The sequence below is a fragment of the Geotrypetes seraphini genome, chromosome 3 (assembly GCF_902459505.1).
Source record: "Geotrypetes seraphini chromosome 3, aGeoSer1.1, whole genome shotgun sequence".
Lineage (NCBI taxonomy): Eukaryota > Metazoa > Chordata > Amphibia > Gymnophiona > Dermophiidae > Geotrypetes > Geotrypetes seraphini.
Window position 1 is genome coordinate 3,535,269 of NC_047086.1, and position 18,844 is coordinate 3,554,112.

The window sequence follows — 18,844 nt, forward strand, 5'->3', positions numbered from 1 at the left end:
CAGCATTTTGCATTATTTGGAGACGGCTCATATTCTTTTGTGAGATTGCTAGGTAGGCGATGTTGCAGTAGTTAAGTTGACTCAGTATGAGGGATTGTACTAGGATTCTGAATGTTGGCGTTTCGATGTATGATTTAATGGTTCTGAGTTTCCAGAGAGTAAGAAAACCCTTTCTGAATAAGGAATCCACTTGTTCCTTCACTGTTAGACATTGGTCTAGAGCAGTGGTCTCAAACTCAAATCATTTGCAGGGCCACATTTTGGATTTGTAGGTACTTTGAGAAATGACAACTTTGCATGAGGTAAAACTCTTTATAGTTTATAAATCTTACCCCACCCCCCTGAAGGCCTGCATGTTCCCCCTTCTTTGCAGTGTCCTCTAGCTTTCCCCCTTGGCCTCCCGGTCTTAGTTTCAGCTAATTATCGCAGCCTGCAGAAAGGATCACCGGTGCTATAGCGTACCTTGCAGGCCACTATCGGCCTCCACAGCATATTTCCTCTGCCACGGTCCCGCCCCTCCTCTGATGTCAGGGGCAGATAGCGGCAGAGGGAACATGCTGCTGAAGATGATGGCAGCCTGCATGGATCGCTACAGCACCGGCAATCCTCTCTGCAGGCTGCAGTAATTATCTGAAGGTAAGATCGGGAGGCCAGGGGGGAAGCTGGAAGATGCTGCAAAGAGCAGGCAGCACTAGTATAGACCGCGAGCTGCAAAATACTACCTGGCGGTCCGCAAGTTTGAGACCACTGGTCTAGAGTGACACCTAATATCTTCATGGTGGGCTGGATAGGGTAGTTGAGTTTATTGATGCATAATGGGGTTTTATTGTCAAGCGCATAAGGAGAGGTGACGAAGAATTTTGTTTTTTCTGGGTTGAGTTTGAGCTTGAAATGTGTTATCCATTGTTCCATTTCATTTATGGCAGCGGATGCCTTGGGAATGGTTTCTGAGATAGAGTTGGCGAATGGGATGATGATTGTAAAGTCGTCTGCGTAGCTGAATAGTTTTATTCCTAGTTGGGTTAGTTTCACACCTAATGAGGACATGTAGATATTGAAAAGCAGTGGGGAAAGGGGTGATCCTTGTGGCATTCGGGATGAGTTGCTCCAGGTGTCGGAGAGATCGTTGTTGAAGCGTACCTGGTAAGAGCGGGATGTGAGGAAGCCGCGAAACCAGTTCAGTATCTCAGCTCTGATACCAATGGCGTCTAAGCATTGTATCATTTTTTCATGGTCTACCAGGTTGAATATAGAGCTCATGTCGAATTGCATGATCAGGGCGCTGAGGCCCTTGCTAAATAATAGGCGCAGATAGTCTAAGATGACAGCGATTACTGTCTCCGTACTGAATTGGGGTCTAAAGCCGGATTGAGTTTCATGCAGGAGAGAGAATTGATTAAGGTAGTCCATCAGTTGGGTGTGAACTAATCCTTCCATGATTTTTACTATGAATGGTATAGATGCTATAGGTCTGTAGTTGGTTATAAGCCCTGAGGATTCTTTTCTATTTTTTGGGATGGGGGTTATTATTATGTGGCCGTTGTTAGTGAGGAAAGTCCCATGTTTTAGGTTGTGGGTTAGGTAGTGTAATAGTGATATTTTTAATTCTGGTGGTGCCGCTTTCATAATCTCTGGAGGACATGTATCTAGGGTGCAGTGAGATTTAGAGTATTTGTTTTATAGTTTGGTGTAGGTAGTCCATTCTGGATCTAGAAAGGAACTCCAGATCATGTCTGTAGGTATTTCATTGTCATATGAGTTAGCTATTTGGTGGTTGCTGGGGATGATTGTTACATCGTTATTGCTTATACAGTTATTTTTTTAGGTTTTTAATTTTGGAATCAAAATATAGAGCTAGGTCTTTTGCAGTGGGTAGCTTCGTGTTGTGCACAGGTGTGGTGTGGCAGGTGGTGTCAAATAGGTTTGTGACTATGTTGAATAACTCTTTTGTATTGGTTCCTTGTGAGCCTTTGCAGGATAGGTTAATTTTGGTGGAGTAGAACGCTTTGCGTTTGTCTTTTATCAGTTGTTTGTAGGTTTTTATGTAGGCTCTCCATTTGTTGCGGTCTGTCAGTTCTCCTGTTTTATTCCAAATCCTTTCTAGTCGCCTAGCTGTTTGTTTCGTTTTTAGTAATTCGGCGTCGAACCATTTGTTGTGTTTGTTTGCATTGCTTTTGCTTTTATGTATGGGGGCGATTTTATCTAGGATTAATGTGCTGGTTGTATTCCAGTGTTCCCAGAAGTCTATTCCTTCCTCTATTACTGTATGCGGTTCGTATTCTGATCAGTATTCTTCTGGATTAATATAACCTCTTGTTTGATGTTCTTTTTTTTCTTATCGGACATGTTTTAGATTTTCGGTGTGACCAGATCAGCTTAAAATAATAGGTGAAGTGGTCGGACCAGATGTCGTGATGCCAGGTGCCTTCAGTCAGAGAGATGATTGGGTCAAGGTTTTCCTTTGTGGACATGGCAACTAGGTCTAAATGATGGCCTTTTTCGTGAGTTTGTGTGGGTACGGGGATGTTGTAGTTGAGTAGAGTTAGGAAGTTTTTAAGCTCTATTGCGTCTGTGTTGTTCTCTTCGTCTAGGTGTAAATTTATGTCCCCTGTGATGATGTTGTAGTTGGGGCTAATAGAATTGTGCAGGACGAATTCGCAGAAGTCTTCTTTGGCTTTGGACCAGCTTTTAGGCGGGATGTAGAATCGTATGCTGGATAAGGATTCTTCTAGCTGGGTATTATTGATTTTACAGGCTAGGATTTCTAGGTTGTCGGTCATTTTAGAATCCAGAAGTTCGAACTCAAATCCTTCTTTCAGGATTATGGCTAATCCTCCTCCTTTTTTGCCTGTGCGGTTTGACGTAAGGATTTTGAAATTGTTATGCATATTCACTGTGGATTGAGAAACCCTGGCTAACTTTGCCCATTTTGTACTTCTGTTTTGTGCATCACAGGTTGAAACCCTCCCTGCACTTTGTGTCCTGGAATCAGGATGCCTGGAAGACTGGCCTGTGCTCAGTGCCTCCTGTTGGACATTCCCACTCCCTGCTGGCACTGGCAAACAACACCTGTGTGAAGCCCACCTTCATGGAGCTGAGGGATCGCTTCAGTAAACTCTACAAGAAAAAGGTTCGTTATGGTAGAAGCATCCTTCAAAGAATGTGCTTTCACAGGACGCTCACATTTGTTATGTAACTACCTCTAAGCTTCCATTTTCATATACAGTAGAACCTTGGATTGCAAGTAACTTGGTTTGCAAGTGTTTTGCAAGACAAGCAAAACATTTTATTAAATTTTAACTTGATATACAAGCAATGTTTTGCAATACAAGTACATACAGTATACACACATCACAACTGAGCCAATGGTTCTTCTCTCTCTGACTCTGTGGGAGTGCAGTGACTGTTCTAAATGAGCGAGGTCTTGCAATACAAGTACATACAGTATTTTGTATTAAAGTTTTTCGGTTGTGGAACGAATCCTCTGAGTTTTTATTATTCCCTATGGGAAAATTCGCTTTGATATACGAGTGTTTTGGATTACAAGCATGATTCTGAGATGAATTATACTCGTAAACCAAGGTTTTACTGTATAATATTAATCTCGGTAAAGTACTATGACAACAAAACAGGTGATGTTTGTAACTATTAGAGTTGTGTATCCAGAGCATCATCAAAACAAGTGTTCTTTCTTTCTAGAAAATAACAGTTAAGGGGGAGAACAGTTAATCAGCGGGCTGGGTTGGAGGGCAGAGGAGAAGGGTTAAGGATAGAAGGTTATATAAAAAAGATGGGTTTTCAGTCTGCTTTTAAACAAGGGAAAGGAAGGGGCTTGGTGGACAAACTCAGGTAATTTATTCTAGGCATAGGAGGCAGCTAGATGAAATGAACGAAATCTGGAATTGGCAGTGGAGGATAAGGGTACAGCTAAGAACAGCTTATCTGAGGAACGGCGTTCTCTGGGAGGTGTATAAGGAGAGAGAAGAGAGGAGAGATATTGAGGGGCAGCAGAATGAACACACTTGTAGATCAGCAATAAGAACTTGAACTGTATGCGAAGTCTATATAGGCCCTGCCCTGTACATCATGGACTGTCTCAACAAATCATTTTAGTATTTTATTCTTTTCAAGTGTAAATCAAGAAAATAATAAAAAAACGTGCTGATGCAAACTGTGAATTCAGAGGGGGAGGAAAAAGTAGAGCACTTTAAACGCCCCAAGCTATAACCAAAAAGGCAAAAATCAATTTGTCATTGCCAATATGTTTAAATAGTCATAAAAAGACTGACTACAGTTTCACTTAGCTGAGTCTTATTATGCTAATGACGCCAATATGGCAGAATCCCGTTGAGTTCTGTCACCCCCTCGACAGACCTCCGTTTCGGTGCCTTCAGGAGCAGGGACAAACAGATCCTCAGGAGACCAGAGAGCAACAGATAGGGAAAGTGCTTGAGTACCTGAATATAAACCACTTAGTTGTGCGGACAAGATGTCGAGAGATCAGCCAAGGGTTGTATGGTTCAAAAAACTTTATTGATGGATATGCCACAATAACTCAAAGACTCGACACTGGCAGTGTTTCGGCATCTGTGTCTTTATCAAGAGTGTGTGATGAAAGTAACATAGAACTCTTGACGCTGAAACACTGCCAGTGTCGAGTCTTTGAGTTATTGTGCCATATCCATCAATAAAGTTTTTTGAAACTGAAGAACCATGGGGTGGAAGGAGACGTACATAGATGGATCAAAAATTGGTTGGCGGGTAGGAAGCAAAGGGTAGGAGTGAAGAGACTTGTTTTCCAAACAGACAATGTATTATGGAAATTCTAATAAGGCGGGAAGATTATTGGCAAATTATCTTAAAGCAAAAAAAAGAAGAACTAACATTAATGGGATAAAAGATGATAATGGTATAATAACCAATCAAACGGATATAATTTTAAAGCAATTTCTAAAATTTTATAAGGACCTGTATTCTTCCGAGCCTTATTTGGAGAGGCAAAAAGATGGTAAAAATTTTTTAGATTTAATTATTGGACCTAAGGTTCCTGATCATATAAAACGGAGTTTAGATGAACCTATATCATTAAAAGAATTAGAAACAGCGTTGAGATCTCTTAGAGTTGGATCCGCACCAGGTGGTGATGGATATACAGTAGAATTTTATAAAACATTTCAAAATGTCCTTTCCCCATATTTACTAAATTTATATCAGACACAACTTATAAAAGGTGATATTAAAGGTACTATGGCTGAATCAATAGTAATTGTTTTGCCTAAGCCAAATAAAGATCCTACTTTGGTTTCAAACTACAGGCCTATATCTTTAATAAATGTGGATAATAAACTTTTGGCAAAAATTTTGGCTTTGAGATTAGCCAAAGCTCTCCCACATATTATAGACACGCATCAGACGGGTTTCGTCGCTAAAAGACATTCCTCTAATAACTCAAGATTATTGTTTCATATGTTAAATTTATCAAAAAAAATGGATGAACCGGCTTTTACAGTTTCCTTGGATGCAGAAAAAGCGTTTGATAGGGTAGAATGGAATTTTATGTATCAGGCTTTAGAATGGTTTGGTATAGGTTCTGGATTTATACAAATGGTAAAAACATTGTATAGCTTCCCGATTGCAAGATTAAATATTAATAATATGATATCTGATGGTTTTCAATTGCAGAGGGGAGTTAGACAAGGTTGTCCTTTATCTCCTTTGTTATTTGATGTTGTATTAGAACCCTTATTGTTAGCAATACAGCAAGCAAGGGGGATACAGGGTATTCCATATTCTGACATGGAATATAAAATTTCGGCTTATGCGGATGATATTTTACTTTATTTGAGGAATCCAGAGTCTACCTTATCTTGTCTATTGGAATTAATTGATATGTTTGGCAAATTTTCAGGTTATAAAATTAATCGGAGTAAGTCTGAACTTATACCTTTAAATGTTCATTGTGTAAAAGGATTATTTGACGCTTTTCAGTTCATATGGAAAGAAGAAGGATTTAAATATCTTGGCATTCAAGTTAAAAATACAATTGAAGATACAGTAAAAGAAAATGAAAATTTGTATTGAAAAGAGTTACAGAGTTATGTGAGCAATGGAATCCGTTACATCTTTCTTGGTGGGGGAGAGTTCAAACTATTAAAATGATGATCTTGCCTGTAGTTTGCTACCAAATAAGTATGATACCTATTTATTTTCAGGGGTCCTTTTATAAAAAGCTTAATAGCATTTTAACGAAATTTCTTTGGCTTGGTAAAACGCATAGAATAGCTTTGGTATCTTTGCAAAAATCAATTAAGTAGGGAGGGGTAAATTTTCCAAATTTTTATAGGTACCATCAAGCCTATATTTTACGTCAGGGTATGTATTGGATCCTCCCAGAACTGATAGATAATGCACCGGATTGGTTATATTTGGAATGGCGCCTTATGTTTCCCCTAAATTTAGTTCATCTTCCAAGTATCAACATGCCTAGAAGATACAGAGAAAATAAGATATTAATGGATACTTGGAAAACGTTGAGGTTTATTAGTAAATTAACACCTGTCCCAATAAACAAGTCAACTAATCAGTCTTTATGGATAAACTCCAAGATTAAAATTGGCGGAGCTCAAATCCTTTGGAAGGACTGGATTATTGCAGGCATTAGATCTCTGAATGATGTTATTTCGGAAGGTAAACTGCTGGAATTTTCACAATTGCAACATAGATTTGGTCTTAGTAAAAAACAAAGTTTTAAATGGTTGCAATTGAAGCAGGCCATTCAGGTTGGGTTCCCTGAATGGAAAACATTGAATAATCAATATAGTTTAGAGTTCTTATGCTTCCAAGCAGACTTCCTAGGGCATCAAGCCGCATTGTGGTATAAATTAATATCTGGATATTTGAATAAAAAACCAAAAAAATGGTCTAAGAGACATTTGGAGCATTGAGATTAAGCATCAAATTACTGCATCTCAATGGCCACTAATTTGGTCTTGGAGAATGAGATGTACAGTGTCAGCATCTATGAGACAAACTTGGTTCTTTTTATTACATAGAGCTTTTTGGACCCCTACACGTTTGCAAAAATTAGATAGTTCTAAGTCCAATAAATGCTGGCACTGTAATCTGGAACCTGGGACGTTGGATCATTTACTGTATCATTGTCCCTACATTAAAAGTTTTTGGAATGCAATTTGGCCACAAATTAATAAATTTAATTCATCTTATTTGCATTTTGTATATCCAATTAGCATTTCTAACTTTACCCTGCAAAAAAGGAGAGGGAATCCTCTCCCCTGGAATGTAATCTCTGTAGTAAGAAGAAAAATCCATCTCTATAGCAACCAGGTCAAAAGCCAAACCTTATCTGCCACAGGTCTTTGGAGACCAAACTGGGAACACATCGAAACAATGGAACTTCATAAAACTAAGCTACAGCCTGGGTGTATCTGCTCTGGTCTTCAACAGAGCTTCTATATTAATTCTAGTGACCTGAGAGAAGGCCTACTCCTGTTTCCAGTGACCTCAGCACAAAACACATATTTAGGTCAATATATTATCCCATATTTGTCTTATCTGGTTTGTGTTCTGGCTTATCCAATTGTAATTTTATATAGCCATTTATAAACCCTTCTCCTCTGCCCTTGGATTAGGTCCTTATCTTATAAATCAAACTCTGACTAGTAAATCCAGAGCAATGGGAGGAAAATATAATGGCTATTTTATGTTTCATGTTTGCCCATTCCACCACATATCTGTCCATTTTTAATAGGCTGCCACGCCCAGGTTCAAAAGGGCCTTATCAGACCGCTGCTGTTCAATGTTTTTATAAACAATCTAGAAACAGGGACGAAGTGCAAAGTAATAAAATTTGCAGATGCCGCCAAACTATTTAATGGAGTTGGGACAAAAGAGGACTGTGAAGACTTACAAAGGGATCTGAACAAACTAGAAGAGTGGGCGACGAGATGGCAGATGAAGTTTAATGTAGAGAAATGTAAAATTTTGTATGTAGGAAACAGAAACCCGAAGTACACCTATACAATGGGAGGGCTGGTAATGGGTGAAAGTACCCTAGAAAAGAACTTGGGGGTAATAGTGGACAAGACAATGAAGCTGTCGGCATAGTGCGCAGCGGCCTCAAAGAAGGCGAATAGAATACTAGGTATTATCAAGAAAGGTATTATAGCCAGAACAAAAGAGGTTATCCTGCCGTTGTATCGGGCGATGGTGCGCCCGCATCTGGAGTACTGCATCCAATATTGGTCGCCGTACCTTAAGAAGGATATGGCGTTACTCGAGAGAGTTCAGAAAAGAGTGACGCGATTGATAAAAGGTATGGAAAACCTTTCATATGCTGAAAGATTAGAGAAACTGGGGCTCTTTTCCCTGGAAAAGTGGAGACTTAGAGGGGACATGCTAGAGACTTACAAGATCATAAAGGGCATAGAGAAAGTGGAGAGGGACAGATTCTTCAAACTTTCGAAAACTACAAGAACGAGAGGGCATTCGGAAAAATTGAGAGGGGACAGATTCAAAACCAATGCTAGGAGGTTATTCTTCACCCAAAGGGTGGTGGCCACCTGGAATGTGCTTCCAGAGGGTGTGATAGGACAGAGTAAGGTATTGGGGGTTCAAGAAGGGATTGGATGATGTCCTGAAGGAAAAGGGGATAGAAGGGTATAGATAGAGGATAACTATACAGGTCCTGGACCTGATGGGCCACCGCGTGAGCGGACTGCTGGGCACGATGGACCTCTGGCTGATCTCTTGACATTTGTCCTCACGACTTCTTTGTTGAACGTTTTCGTCCCGTCGTTGAGGCCTGTCCTTAGCTTCCAATTAAGTGTAAACCACTTAGACCATAAGTAGTATAATAAATAACATAACATATATTAAATTTACAGCTGACACTAAACTGTTCAAAGTTGGGTTTTTTTTAAATTCTTTATTCATTTCAAAGTTCTTAAAACACACGCAGATTATGAAAAATTGGAAGACTGGGCATCCAAGTGGCAGATGAAATTTAATGTGGACATATGCAAAGTGATGCACATTGGGAAGAATAACCTGAATCACAGTTACCACAGCGGAGGGTGGGGTAAATTTTCCAAACTTTTATAGGTATCATCAAGCCTATATTTTACGCCAGGGTATGTATTAAGTCCTCCCAGAGCTCATGGAAAATACCCCAGATTGGTTGTATTTGGAATGGCGACTCATGTTTCCTATAAATTTATTTCATGTTCTTAGTGTCAAGATGCCAAAAAATATAAAGAGAATAGAATATTGATGGACACATGGAAAACATTGCGTTATGTTAGTAATTTAACTCCTAACCCAATACACAAATCAACAAATCAATCTTTATGGCTAAACTCCAAGACTCAAATTGGCTTATGGAAGCATTGGATTATTGCAGGTATACGAACTTTAAATGATGTTATTTCAAATGGTAAACTGCTTGAGTTTTCACAGTTGCAACATAAATATGGTCTAAACAAATCACAAAGCTTTAAATGGTCGCAGCTGAAGCAGGCTATTCAGGAGGGGTTCCCTGAATGGAAAAATCTTAGCAATCAGTATAGTCTGGAATTCTTATGCTTCCAGGCGGATTTCTTGGGACACCAAGCCACACTGTGGTATAAATTGATATCTGGATTCATGTTTTTTAAATTCTTTATTCATTTTTGCATATTACAACAAGTGTATTAGATAAAATCATATGAACTTATAAATACACATTTGATTAACTCTCATATAACATTTCATTACATATTTATATTCTATAATATCTTGAATATTATGTAATACACCTAATATCTAAACAATTATTATTAAATAGAAACCATCCCATCCCCATCCCCTCCCGTAACAGAATTTCATACAAATATATTAAGACTATTGATATATTCATATGCATTATGAGATAAATAAAATAATACCCACCCTTTTCCCTTCTATCAAATATCTTACTTTGGGAAAATGTTATCAATCATTACAAAAGTCTGTTAATGGTCTCCAAATTTTCTGAAATTTACCAAAATATCCTTTTTGTGTTGCTATTTTACTTTCCATTTTATATATATGGCATACAGAATTCCACCAAAAGTTATAATTTAATCTGTCATAATTTTTCCACTTGTATGTTATTTGTTGAATTGCTACTCTAGTCAAAATAAATAAAAGTTTATTGTTATTTGATGAAATTTGACTCTTTGCTCTCATTGCCGTTCCAAATAAAATAGTATCATATGTCAAGGCTACCGGATTATCTATCATCCTATTTATTTGAGGCCAAATTGATTTCCAAAATAATAATATGAATGGACAATAGAATAAAAGATGATCTAATGTCCCAGCCTCAAGATGACAGTGCCAACATCTATTAGACTTAGAGCTATCTAGTTTTTGTAAACGAACAGGGGTCCAGAATGCTCTATGCAACAGGAAAAACCAAGTTTGTCTCATAGATGCCGACACTGTACATCTCATCCTCCAAGACCAAATTCATGGCCATTGAGATGCATTAATTTGGTGCTTAATCTCAATGCTCCAAATGTCCTTGAGACCACTTTTTGTTTTTTTATTTACAAATCCAGATATTAATTTATAACTGGATTCATGAATAAAAAAACAAAGACTGGTCTTAGAGACATTTGGAGCATTGAGATTAACCATCAAATTTCTGCATCTCAATGGCCACGAATTTGGTTTTGGAGAATGAGATGTACAGTGTCTGCATCTATGAGACAAACTTGGTTCTTTTTATTACATAGAGCATTCTGGACCCCAGTTAGATTACAAAAGTTGGATAGCTCTAAGTCTAATAGATGCTGGCACTGTAATCTGGAAGCAGGGACTTTGGATCACTTAATATTCTATTGTCCCTACGTCATGGTTTTTTGGAAATCAATTTGGTCTCAAATTAATTGTTTATTAGAGAACCATGTAGCTCTATCATATGATACAATTCTATTTGGGATGTCATGAAAATAAAAAGTCAAATTTCATCAAGCAATAACAAACTTTTATTGATAATGACAGGAGTCACCATTCAACATATCACCAAGAATTGGAAAAATTATAATAGACTTAATTACACCTTCTGGTGGAATTCGTTGTGTCATATATACAAAATGGAAAGAACAATTGCCATGCAAAAAATAAATTATAATAATTTTAAAAAGATTTGGGGACCATTGATAACTTTTTGTAATGATTAGACGTCTTTTTACACTGAAAGTACATTTATAATTAGGGGAAGGGGGGTGGTATATAGTTATATTAAGGATTTAATCAATAAGTATGAATGTAATGTTTATATGTTATTATTTAATTACAATATCTGTGGGATAGGGGGTGGAGGGAGTAAATTTATGTTTTTAAGATGATAATAGGAAAAATTCAAGTGATGTTGTATAAATTAAATTGATGTAATATTGTTTACTCGATGTATGATGAAAAAATGAATAAAGAATTTGAAAAAAAAAAACAACAACTACCAGATGCTAGGGTCCTCCTTGGGGGTTAGCGCCCAAGAAAAATATCTAGGTGTCATTGTAGAAACTACATGGAAATCTTCTGCCTAGTGAGCAACTGTGACAAAAAAAGCAAACAGGATGCTAGAACATAAGAACTGCCATCACCGGATCAGACCTGAGTCCATCAAGTCCGGTGATCCGCTCACGCGGAGGCCCAGCTAGGTGCGACCTGGCGAAAGCGTAGTCAGTGGTATCCCTCTATTTGCCTTCCGAGGAGATGTGCATCTAACTTGCCCTTAAATCCTAGAATGGTGGGTTCCGCAGCAATCTCCACCAGAACTTCCTGGCATTTGTCCTGGGCTTGTCCCCCCTCAGTTTCAGTCCATGACCTCTTGTCCTAGTCACATTTTTTTTAATAATTCTTTATTCATTTTAAAACTTTCATCAAGTGTACAAATATTCATAATAAACACAATTAGTCTGAGAACTTGAACATCTTATCATTATAACTTATAAGTAGAAATGTAACCCTCACCCCACCCTCCCTCAAATCCCTCTATTCATTATAAGATCATATATTTGTAACCCTCCCCCCACCCAATCCTAGTCACTTTTGACATCAGAAATAACTTTTTGTCCATCTCTATCTTGTCGATTCCTTTTATTATTTTAAAAGTCTCAATCATATCCCCTCGCAGTCTCCTCTTCTCAAGGAGATGTGATCTTCTCTGCCCTGGCCTTTATCCTCAGTAGGAAGGATCAATGAGAAAACCACCTGTACAGCCCACTGCTTCACCTTCTCTCCCAGTGCCATAAAATCACTGAGGGGTACCTTTCAATATCATTAGTGCCAACATGGATGAGCAGCATAGGATAATAGTCATTAGGCATGATTAATCTCAGCAAGATCTCCATAACATCTTGAATTGTGGTACCAGGCAGACAGCATACCTCCCAGAACCAAATGTTTGGTCTGCAGATGGACACCTGTATACACCTCAGAAGGGAATCACCTAACGTCACTACCTTTCACCTCCTTGTAGTTACAGATCCAGAAACTTTGGGGATTTCCTATGAGGCGCCTCAAATGCCTGGGACAATCAGAGCCTTAGGCCCCTCCCCAGTGCATCCCAGGATTCACCAGGAATAGGAAGGACCACCATTTTGTAAGAGGCGGGCCTGCCAGTTGGAACGGTTAGGCATCGCTCCAGCCGTACATCGTCAATAAGTTAGGGAGGGAAAGGGACATGAGGAGAGTTGTCAGGGGACTTGGGCGATGGCAGGAGAGGGCAGTAGTATCGGGGAATAGTGCAATATGGTGGGAGGGAGTTTTCCAAGCCGTTTTCGTAGCTCAAGTTCTCCATCCCTTTTACCAGCTTTGTTGCTCATCTCTGCACCCTCTCGAGCAGTTTTATATCCTTCTTTAGATAGGGAGACCAGTGTTGGACACAGTATTCCAAGTGTGGTCTGACCAATTCTCTATAAAGCGGCATTATAACACCCTCCGATCTACTCGTGATTCCCTTCTTTATCATGCCCAACATTCTATTTGCCTTCTTTGCCGCCGCTGCACATTGTGCTGATGGTTTCAGGGTCCTATCTATCAGTACCCCCAGGTCCTTTTCTCGCTCACTCTTACTCAGAGTTGCACCTGACATGGTGTACTCATGCTCCTTGTTCTTTCTGCCCAAATGCATCTTTGCACTTTTCCACATTAAATTTCATCTGCCATTTCTCTGCCCATCTCTCCAAATGGCTCAAGTCTCTCTGTAGTTCCTCGCTGTCCTTTTGTGATCTGATTGTCCGACATAGCTTTGTATCGTCTGCAAATTTGATGATATCACTAGACGTTCCTTCTTCTAGATCGTTGATGAAAATATTAAATAAGATGGGCCCAAGAACTGAACCCTGGTGCACACCGCTTGTCACTTTCTCCCAGTCTGAGAGCTTCCCATTTATGCCTACCCTCTGCATTCTGTTTTCCAGCCATTTGCCTATCCACCTTAGTATGTCTCCCTCTATTCCTTGGCTTTGTAATTTCCTGAGAAGTCTTTCGTGTAGAACTTTGTCGAACGCTTTCTGGAAGTCTAGGTATATTATGTCCACTGGTTCCCCGTTATCGACAGATTTGTTTACAGTTTCAAAGAATTGTAGTAAATTTGTCAAACATGACTTCCCTTTCCTGAAGCCATGTTGACTGGCTCTCATCAGGTCGTGTGTATCCAAGTGCCGGGCTATGCTATCTTTAATCAGTGCTTCAACCATCTTTACAGGGACAGACGTAAGACTCACCGGTCTGTAGATGCCCGGTTCTCCTCTTGACCCTTTTTTGAAAATTGGGGTGATGTTCGCTATCGTCCAGTATCTGTCCAGTTTTGATTGACAGGTTGGCAAGATTTTGCGCTGCGTCCAGAATCAGATCTTTTTTTGTTGTTGTTACCATAGACACCTTAAATGTAGGCCATCCTTTCAAAGGCCTTCATTTAAGGTGCCGGTCTCACACCTACAGATGCCTTAGGCCACTTCTGGCGCAAACCACATCTATGCCAAATTTAGGCGTCCCTATGGGCCTCTGTAGGTGCAAGACATCTACCGCTACCTAACTTCAGAATGCCATTTGAAGAATTTGGCTCGTAGTGTATGCACTACCACTATTCCACTGTGAGTGAATGTATCTTGGGACCTCTTCTCTTCTTTCTCTGTACGTATTCTGTTGTTTCTCTGATCTTCCCCCATGCTTTTTAGTTCCATCTTTACGCTGATGACTCCCAAGTCTAGCTCTCCATACCAAAACTTTCAGCTGGATTCCAGGCCCAAGTCCCAGGCTGCTTGTGTGAAATTGCTGCCTGGCCAAATAATCTCAGCTTCTTATCTTCCACCTAAGCCGATTTCTGTTCTTTCCACACTCTCATCCTTCCTGTCTCATCAGCTTCTAAGCTTAGAGTCATCTTTGATTTTTCTCTCTCTCTCTCTCTTTTTTTTGTCTGTGCTACCAAGTCTTTATTCACACTCATTACCTTCTGTTTAGATTACTGTAACCTGCTCTTCACAGGTTTACCATTAAACATCTCTTCCTTTCAATCTGTTCATCCCTCCCGAGGAACTCCATTCATTCAATACTGTTCTCTTCCACTCCATTGCTGTACGCCTGGAATAGACTTCTGAGTTGGTGCATCCTGCTTTTTGAGGGTGCTTTTAACTGTTAATGCCTTGCCCATTCTAGCCCCATATTTTAGTCATCCCTAATCTCTTATTTGTCCTGTTTGTCTCTGTTACATGTTTCAATAGCACTGCATTTAGCTAGTATGTCTATAGAAATGATGATTAATATGTTTTTAATTTCACAGCCAGATGTCCTTGCTGGATAACTAAGCCCATCCTTTACTATTGCCAACTACAAGCACAGGCTTTTTTTATTTTTTTTTTTACTAATACAGGCTGAAAACTGGGCAGTGCGTTTTACAAGCAGAAAACCTAGGTAATTCCTATAAAACAATCCCCAAAGGCACTGTTAAACGATTTTTAAAAGAGCAAAGTTATACACAAACAGAAAGAAAGGCTATTTTGGGGGGGAAAGTAATACAGAGAGAGAATTTTAGCAAACGTAAGCCCCCTGGTCCACCCTCTGTGTTTGTAGCCTAGTTATTTGCCCCAGAGAGCTTGCAGTCTAAGTTTTAAGTGAGCAAGTGACTTCACAGTGTGAGGTTCGCTCGAAGCATTAGGGCTGCTCCCAATCTAGATGCCTCTGATTTCACGCTGACCGTTTTTCCCATTGCAGGCTCACCTTCACCACTACTTGCACGTGAATGGAATGGAGCAGAGCTGCTTCACTGAAGCCCTTTCATCCTTGGCATCACTGATAGAGGAATACGATCAGCTGGATGCTACTAAGGGGATGAGCATCTCAGACCCACCCAGACTCAATGTAGCTGTATGAGACTCCCCAACCCCCCAGCGCCATAAGAGCAATCAGCGAAAAGAGGCAGCTTCAGTGGTGAAGAGAATCCAAACATCACAGCGTTGGATACGATCTGTGTCGGTGGATAAATTCTTAGAATCTTGTAAGCCACTGTTCACCGTAAGCAGTCAACTGCCATCCTGCTTATTCATTGCTGCCTCAGTGGAGAAACCTAACTGGCTGCTTTGTCCTGTACATTAAGCTAATACACTTTATATTGTCTGAATGGAAAGATATTACCACTTTGTGAAGCTTTGGTATAAGCTGTGTGTTTTATAGCATATCCAGTCAAAAGCGTGCGTGGACAATCGCGTGCAGGACGTCAGCGCACTGGATTTCAACACTATTTTAAAGTGCTCTGAGGGGGTGTGGGGGTTTAGTTAGAAATGTTTCCCCTCCTGTCGGGGTTGGGTGGGGGTTAAAGGCTGTTTCCCCCCACAAACACACCCCCAACGGGAGCGCCAACATTTCTAACTAAAGTAAGGGGTCCCCCCACACCCTCCCCCCTCACAGCGCTTTAAGATAGTATTGAAATCCACCATGCTGGCGATTGTCTCATGCAGTTTCATCTATGTACCATTTTATAGTAGCTTTCCAGCATTCAAGAAAGTTTGGGCTCCTTTAGATTTGTATAAATTTGAATAAAGTTTCAAGTTTATTTAAAATTTGATAAAAACGCTTATAAAAGATTTCTAAGCGAAGTACGTAAAAATGGGGAATAAAATCTCTATTATGCTTGTGCCAAAAGATGTACGTAAAGAGACTTCAATAGGTATACCATAGAAGAAAGCAGCAATCTGATACATTTAAATACTTAAAAGGTATGAATATACAAACTAATCTTTTCCATAGACGGGGAAGTGGTAGAGCTAGAAGCCATGAGTTGAAGTTGCAGGGTGGGAGACCTACAACTAACATCATTGAAAACAGAAAGGGTGGTGGTTTCCTGTAATTCCCTCCTGGGAGAGGTGGTTGCAACAAAATCAGTGATGGAATTTAAGAATGCATAGGATAAACACAGAGGATCTCTAGGTAGAAAAAAGATGGAATCCAATTAAGCAAAACTTAAATGATCTCAGAACTGGACTGGGAAGTAAGACCAATGCTGGGTAGACTTCTAGGGCTAAATTCACTAAGCAAACCGATTGGTTTGCGAACCCTTTGCGATTTCCCTCTGACCCGATTCACTAACCTGTGTGGCGATCCCATCCTGATCTGTGCATGCAAATGAGGGGAATCGGCATGCAAAGCAGGAAGGACGCAATTCACTACACTTTTTTCCCTACACACTGACTAGCCAGCCGATCAAGAACAAGCGATTGGTGAGGACCAGTCGCTTGTGTAAAAGACTGCTCTGCCCCGACTCTTCTCTCTCTGGCTCTCCTGCTCTCTCTGCCTCCCCCGACTCTCCTGCTCTCTGCATAAACAATGGACAATCAGTTACTTCCTTAAACTCCTCCCTAAGGAAGTCCCTGATTGGCTGAGGTGCCCCAGGCCCCTCCCAAGGGAGGAGCCCGAGACGCTTCATCCAATCAGGGCCTTAGGCCCCTCCCTTGTATCAGATGATGCTTTTGGGCATGGCCTAAGGCCGGTATTGCGTAGTGGCCCGGCAGAGCAGCAGGAGCAGGAGGACTTTGCGCTTCCTCCTGCTCCTGAAGATCAGATCACGGAGGCCTAAAGAACAGGAGGGACCGGGCACCCCTCCTGCTCCCAACGATTTTCAAGGTACAGGGAGGGGGTTGGCCCGGCTGGCCTAGCTTACCTACAGGGAGGGAGGTGGGCCGGGCCTGGCCAGGAGGCGTTTGAGATGGCAGGAGGGAGTTGGCATCACTCCTGCCTTTTGTGGGGCATCAGCGCAGGGGGGGGCATTTTTTAGGGGTTGGGGGGGCTTTTTTTTTTTTTAAAGCAGTTATTTTGCATGTGTAATACACGCAAACTATCTGCCCGATTAAAAATAAAAAAAAGCCGGCAGAAGCCCTAACAGCAGTGACAGGAGGCTGCTTCTCCTGTCTCTACTGTCAGGGTCTGCGCATGCTCCAGGATCGCTCTAGCAATCCGTGCCATGGGGGGAGGGGCATGTCAACGATCATCCCCATTTACATGCAGGCATTTTGTGAATTCGTCGGCCTGCATGCAATCGGGGGTTAGTGAATCTAGCCCCTAGTCTGGGTCCCATAAATGGCAAAGGCAAATCGGGATCAAAGCTGTATTGGACTTCGACAGCATCAGAGTTTATTTATTTATATACCACGTATAGCCTAAGTGGTTTACATCCAGGTATTCAAGCATTTTTCCATATTGGGACAGTATAGTACCTGGCAAGATTCAAGAAGAGTAAAACAGATTTTATGCTTCTTATCCTAGGAATAAGCAGTGGATTTCCCCAACGCCCTTTGGACTTCTCTTTTAGGAAATTATCTAATCCTTTTTTAAATCCCTGCCAAGCTACCTGATTTCAAAACATTATTTGGCAACAAATTTTCATTTTTTTAAAAAATACAAATCTGCCCAAGAATACCTGGTAGGAGCCTGTTCAGTAGAGGAACATGGATGTTTATTTTCCTCTATTGAATCCTAGTGTAATCAGCATATGCACACGTATGCACTTGGCACAATCACCTACACCAGTCAGAGAGCCTGAGGGGTTTGTTGTGTAACATAGTAGATGACGGTACATAAAGACCCGAATGATCCATCCAATCTGCCTAACCTGATTCAATTTAAATTTTTTTTTTTTTTTTCTTCTTAGCTATTTCTGGGCGAGAATCCAAAGCTTTACCCGGTACTGTGCTTGGGTTCCAACTGCCGAAATCTCTGTTAAGACTTACTCCAGCCCATCTACACCCTCCCAGCCATTGAAGCCCTCCCCTGCCCATCCTCCTCCAAACGGCCATGCACAGACACAGACCGTGCAAGTCTGCCCAGTACTGGCCTTAGTTCAATATTTAATCTTATTTTCTGATTCTAGACCCTTTGTGTTCATCCCACGCTTCTTTGAACTCAGTCACAGTTTTACTCTCCACCACCTCTCTCGGGAGCGCATTCCAGGCATCCACCACCCTCTCCGTAAAGTAGAATTTCCTAACATTGCCCCTGAATCTACCACCCTTCAACCTCAAATTATGTCCTCTGGTTTTACCATTTTCCTTTCTCTGGAAAAGATTTTGTTCTACGTTAATACCCTTCAAGTATTTGAACGTCTGAATCATATCTCCCCTGTCTCTCCTTTCCTCTAGGGTATACATATTCAGGGCTTCCAGTCTCTCCTCATACGTCTTCTGGCGCAAGCCTCCTATCATTTTCGTCGCCCTCCTCTGGACCGCCTCAAGTCTTCTTACGTCTTTCGCCAGATACAGTCTCCAAAACTGAACACAATACTCCAAGTGGGGCCTCACCAATGACCTGT

General features: G+C 40.6%; 1 protein-coding gene across 3 annotated transcripts in view; it reads left to right on the forward strand.

Annotated features, from left to right (window-relative positions):
• The window catches only part of TUBE1 (tubulin epsilon 1), a 99,699-nt gene extending 82,530 nt beyond the window's left edge, over nt 1-17,169 (forward strand). For 2 of the 3 annotated variants that reach the window (XM_033939735.1, XM_033939737.1), the window contains exons 11-12: nt 2,956-3,130; nt 15,259-17,169. In XM_033939735.1, the coding sequence (XP_033795626.1) occupies nt 2,956-3,130; nt 15,259-15,417 (334 nt within the window). In that variant the 3' untranslated portion in view covers nt 15,418-17,169. The remainder of the gene's footprint in view (nt 1-2,955; nt 3,131-15,258) is intronic. The other variant, XM_033939736.1, reaches the window with a different exon arrangement.
• Nucleotides 17,170-18,844: the final 1,675 nt, after the last annotated feature.